General features: G+C 40.9%; 1 protein-coding gene across 1 annotated transcript in view; it reads left to right on the top strand.

The window, feature by feature from the left end:
* The window catches only part of LOC123657497 (tuberin), a 36,998-nt gene extending 33,119 nt beyond the window's left edge, over positions 1 to 3,879 (top strand). The window contains 6 exon segments of the mRNA XM_045593040.1: positions 1 to 24; positions 684 to 799; positions 1,261 to 1,337; positions 1,565 to 1,700; positions 2,114 to 2,254; positions 3,255 to 3,879. The exon segment at positions 1 to 24 is cut by the window's left edge and continues 109 nt beyond it. Coding sequence (XP_045448996.1) covers positions 1 to 24; positions 684 to 799; positions 1,261 to 1,337; positions 1,565 to 1,700; positions 2,114 to 2,254; positions 3,255 to 3,620 — 860 coding nt within the window. The 3' untranslated portion in view covers positions 3,621 to 3,879.
* Positions 3,880 to 6,000: the final 2,121 nt, after the last annotated feature.

Below are 6,000 nucleotides of genomic sequence, written 5' to 3'. Positions count from 1 at the left end.
ACCCCATCTCGCCGACAGTACCCGGCAAGTGCAACTTCTGTTTACTATAATTTGCCAGTTTTCTATATGTTATTGGCCGGTACAGGTTTTTGTAAAATGTGTATTTGTTCTTTTTGCCATGTATTTTCTCTTTATCAGTTTGAGCGGTCATTATATCATGATGTACGTGTAGAGGGTTTTAAATATCGCGTTTCAAAATTCGCGAATCGTGTTATCGCGAAAATTTATAGTATAAGTCCCTAAATGAATTTTAAGAATTTTCGATTAGGAGGGATTTGGTAATAAAAATCTGTCACTGGCTCCTGGACCAATTGTGACGTACAAATTCATCATTACAGCCTATACAGTCCACTGCTGGACATAGGCCTCCACGAATTTACGCCAAAAATAACGTGAACTCATGTGTTTTGCCCATAGTCACACCAAGTGACGTACAAATTATATAATAAAATTGGTGGAATATCGAACTTGTTAGTTAACTTCTTGATTGATCGCCATATGTACATTAAAACTGTTGTGATGCCAATAATAAAATAAAAAATCTTTATCAAGTTTAATTCTATGTTAGAGTACTGTTTATTGTAAACAGGAACCTTAACATAAATTTCAACTGGATAATTAGAATAAATTAAGAGCATGCAGTAAGCTAGGTGCTAATAATAACATATACCCCCCCCCCTCAGGCGAAGCGCCAACAACTCCGAACCCCCTACTTGGGCGGCCGCTGAAAGTGTCGGGCGTGCAGCACGAGCGTACCATCAAGAACCTGGATCTAGTGCCGCCTCTGGAGACTTATAAGGTTTATATTATTCTGATTAAGTTATCCAAAAGATATTGGAAAAAAAGTTGGGTGCCATTTCTGATTTTATATCATAAGACCACTCCATAAATATATAGATCTCTAGATTTTTCAAATGTGGCAAACAAGTAAACAGTCTGCTTGAAGGTAAACAGTTACCGTATCCTATGGACACCTGCAACACGATGAGCACTGTAAGCGCGTAGTTTGCCGGCTAATTTACTCACTATAGGAACACATCACCATTTGAGATCAGTATAATTTTGCTATGATCTTGTGTAAGAGATACTTCCCTAGTCAGGCTACACCAAATTTCGACCAATTTGCCTTGCTGTTCCCTGCACCAATTAAGTATATTCTAGTAACAAAATCAAGTAATTTGCTTGCCGAAAAATTCTCGAATTAATTGATGCAGGGAAATCAGCTTTAAAATTGACTAAACAAATATGTCTAAATTTCAGGTGGGTGTACTATACGTGGGCCCGGGTCAACAAGATGATGAAGTCGCTATACTGAAGAATGAATATGGTAGTGTAAGGTGAGGATATTACAACCTGGATTCCTTTGTTTTGATTTTGATATTTAGTGAAGCTTCTTCCTCCTGTCTTGCCACATCTGGAGATGCCATTTGTTAAATTTGGAGAAGATATAAAAATAGCATCTAAGTCTAGATCGGTAGCGCAACAACCAGTGTAGTGTCCGCTGCGTCAAGGCGCATGTATATTAAAAATTACTCATCGACTCTTAAACGATTTCGTTTTATAGGTACATGGAGTTCCTTCGGCGACTGGGCACGCTGGTCCCGCTGGAGGGCGACGAGGAACCCAACCTGTTCCTCAACCTTGAGAAGGGTGGCAAAGACGGCCGCTACACCTACGTCTGGAACGACGACATTATGCAGGTTGTTATCACTTACATGTATCGTTTTTCTATCTCTCAATTTTAATTTTTGTTATTTCTCATTCCCCTTCTCCAGTTTATATTTTTAATCTCCTCTTTCCTGTCACATCTACTCTTTATTGCCTGTTTCATTTCTCTTTATTTACATCTCTCTCTCGCTCCCCCATCTTCCTCTCACCCCCCCCCCCCTCCCCATCCCTTCTCTCTCCCTTCCCCTCTTTCTCTACCTTCCCCTCTCTCTCTCCCCGTCTCTCTCTCCCTTCTCCTCTCTCTCCCTCCCTCTCTCTCTTCCTCTCTCTTCCCCCCTCCTAACTAACTTTCTAAAACTAGCTCCGAGTAGGCGTCGTAGATAGTAGAGAGAAGTTTGTACTACAGAAGATCCTGTAGTACAAACACAACCTGTGTCGTGTGCAGGTCCTGTTCCACGTTGCGACGGCAATGCCGAGCTCCCCGCGTGACCCCAACTGCAACGAGAAACGCAAGTATATCGGGAACGACTTCGTGTCCATCGTCTACAACGATTCGGGCGAGGACTTCAACATACACACCATCAAGGTATCGCTTCCGTTCCATTGTCGAATATCGACCGAAATATAGTAGCAGTCTACTGTCACGTTCTTTTGACTGCCATTGAATATAGAAACGCAAATATTTCTATAGTGCGTTCAACGAGCCGAGATACCAAATGTAAACAAACCAAATGCGAGGTCATTCAACTATGCAGGGTTTTGTAACCTTTTTTTTACTTACACAAAAATTTTAAATGTAAAATATATTTATATTTTGTAATTACTGAATTAAATATAATTAATTAAATATAATTATGTATTTAAGATCTGATACTTCTTAAATAATAATTATCGAAATATAAAAATCACCCTTTAAATATAAATGTGCTATAAATGTGCTGTGTGGCTACGGCACTAAAGAATTTAGCCACCCCCTCTCTTCCCGTGGGTGTCGTAAGAGGCGACTAAGGGATAACAAGGTTCCACAACCACCTTGGAACTTAAGAAGCCGACCGATGGCGGGATAACCATCCAGCTGCTGGCTTTGAAATACACAGGCCGAAGACGGGCAGCAGCGTCTTCGGTGCGACAAAGCCAGTACTGCGGTCACCAACCCGCCTGCCCAGCGTGGTGACTATGGGCAAAACACATGAGTTCACGTTATTTTTGGCGTAAACTTGTGGAAGCCTATGTCCAGCAGTGGACTGTATAGGCTGTAATGATGATGATGATGATGATGAAAAATCACCCGAGCGTTTCAGGACACGAAATGAAATAAAAATAAATAATACAAATTCAAAGGGCCGTACGCGGTCCGATTGTTTTCAAGGCCAGTTAAAATATCATTCGACCTTGCAGAGAGATGTGCAGCAGATAGCAAACAGACAAGATAGAAAGAGATAGACTACATTTTGTTTGTTCCGTCGTCGCTACGAAAAATTGATGGGCTTTGTTTACATTTGGTATCTCTTCTCGTTGAACAGACTATATTATTTATTTATTTTTTAAAACAATACTGCTAACGCCTCCTCTGTTACCTGTGGCAGGGTCAGTTCAACCTGTGCATCGTGATGGTGGAGCCGCTGGAGCACGGCATGAACCGCGTGTCGCTCAAGAGCAAGGAGGGCAAGTTCCTGGCGCACGTGGAGCCGCACGCCGTGTCGGACGGGAACGCGGCGCTGCTGGCGCGCCAGCACGCGCTGCACGCCGCGCTGGCGGCGCAGATCGCGCAGTCGCTGAAGCTGGGCGGCGCGCCCTACGCCTCCAACTCGCTGGAGCGCCTGCGCCTCATCAAGCGCCTGCGCGCGCGCGCCGAGCACGAGCGCCGCGCCGCCGCCGCGCCGCCGCCCTACCACGCGCACCCCGAGCGCACGCGCCGCGTGGCCATCGACGACTTCGACGACTACGCCTAGCCGTGTGCACGTGTCGGACTGCACGCGCCGCCGCCCTACCACGCGCACCCCGAGCGCACGCGCCGCGTGGCCATCGACGACTTCGACGACTACGCCTAGCCGTGTGCACGTGTCGGACTGCACGCGCCGCCGCCCTACCACGCGCACCCCGAGCGCACGCGCCGCGTGGCCATCGACGACTTCGACGACTACGCCTAACCGGACATCGGACACGTTCTGTGTGCGCACTATATTATATTAAACATATGTTGAAATACAATATGATCTGATTTATTCTCTATACTTTGCGAAGTATGCCACTGTGAAAAACCTTATTTTTATACTTTGTACTTTATTTATAATATATATATATATATATATATATATATATATATATATATATATATATATATATAATAAAAATAAATTTTCCTTCAGTTGGTAAAATGCTGCCGCCGCTTTTGTGTTTGCACTGCAATGACATTGTGTTTGATACATCCGGCGTGGCGATCTAGACAGGCCCTTAGAACTATATTTCCATTTGCTATTCCCATATATTGTCTGACATATAAAAATACTTCAAAATCTAGTCATGATTGTGATTGTTACATTCAGTTTAAATATTTGTTGGCGCATTACTAAATAATTACAAAACGCGGCGGTGTGTCTCCACTGTACATTGTGTACGCGACTTAAGGTATAATTACAAAACGCGACGGTGCGTCTCCACTGTACATTGGGTACGCGACTTAAGGTAACAAGAAAAATCCCCGCTTTCGTAACGTGGCGTTAGGACTTATGTCCTTGACGAACATACCACCTTCGATAAAAACTAAAAATAAATTATATTATTCAAAAATATAATTAATCGATTTGTTTGTGTGTGTTAATATTTTTATGATGTGTATAGTGATTAAGAAATTTCAAAAATATTACCTTCGAGCCTTATTGAAGTCGTTTGAAACTATGAAAGTTATTAAACGAAGGCAGCTATGTCAATTGCCATTCACTTTCAAAATAAAAGTCGCATATACAATACAATCTGTATGTGTACAAACTGCACTGCAAGCACTTGAATAATGTATGTTAACAAGCGATCATATTGCATTGTACATGTTTTTGCTCTGTGCTCTTTATAGTTACAGGACAATGCAATTTGATACTCTAATACTGTGCTAGCGAACAATTCTATCAATTGTTAAATCGATTCCCAGTTTCATTATTACATAATAATGAGTATGTAAACTAAAATGTATTAATTCAAACAATAATTGTTAAATTCAGTATCGAATGAAAACTTTAGTTAAATGTATTGACTGTGCAAAACTATCTGTGCTGACGTATAGAAGCTTATCTTTGACTTGTCGCCTTGTAAACGTGTGTATGTGTCTGATAAATTGTGTGTAATGTGTTATAGAATTGTTTGCTAACACATCATAATAATTACCAAAATATTTTCTAATGATAAATATGTGAGTCCGTTTTGACACCTAATAGATACCATTAGGGGTATGTTGTTGAGAATACACGGGTTACACATAGGAGCTAGCATAGCCACGAAAAAACGGACAGATAGGCCGAAATCTACAATTTATATAATTTTCAATTTCAATACTATATATTTTACATTTATTTGATGTCAATGTAACATGTTGCAACAAAACGTCGATCCGTCTCAACAAAAGGTATCTTTCAATATGAAGTACTTACGCCGTCAGAATTTTTCTGAGATGATTTGACTTTGTAACAAATTGAAAATATCGTTGATTGATGATTTTGAAATAAATGTTTTGTTTTTATTTAGGCCCTGTAGTATTATTCCTTCGTCGTTGCTCACAGACAACAATATCCATATCTGTATTCTCAATTACATACTCTATAATCTGTGCTCCTTGAATATAATAATCACGGTCTTATTACACATCAGAACACTAAGCCCAATTTCAATGGTGAGAGATTAGTACGATAATGTCTAACTTTTCGTTCGCTTCAACGCCGCTGTGCGTTGCTTTACGTCACTACTGTCGCTTAGTGCCGTCACGTTGTGCAGTGGCGACCTTCATTGTAATTGATTATATTGAGTGACGTTTCATTGTATTGGTAATATTGACTGTCTTTTTCATTGTAATTGGTTATATTTTAAAACATAAATGCGTGACGTGTGATAGAAAAGAGACAGCATGCTATTCTGTCTTCGTTGCACAGCACATGCACTAAGCGATCGTCATGCCTCTGGCGGCTTTTAGCCAACGTAACCGCACCACTGTGGTTTCTTGATCTGTGTACTAAGACCGTTATAATAATATATAAAGAGGTTTCTCATAAGTTTTTTTTACATATTTTGAGATGTGATAATAGGGTAGTGTTTGAATACAGTATCATATACAATAAAACAGTTCAT

This window comes from Melitaea cinxia, chromosome 10, assembly GCF_905220565.1.
Source record: "Melitaea cinxia chromosome 10, ilMelCinx1.1, whole genome shotgun sequence".
Taxonomy (NCBI): Eukaryota; Metazoa; Arthropoda; class Insecta; order Lepidoptera; family Nymphalidae; genus Melitaea; species Melitaea cinxia.
Note: the sequence above shows the minus strand (reverse complement) of the source record. Positions and strands in the feature narration are given on the sequence as shown.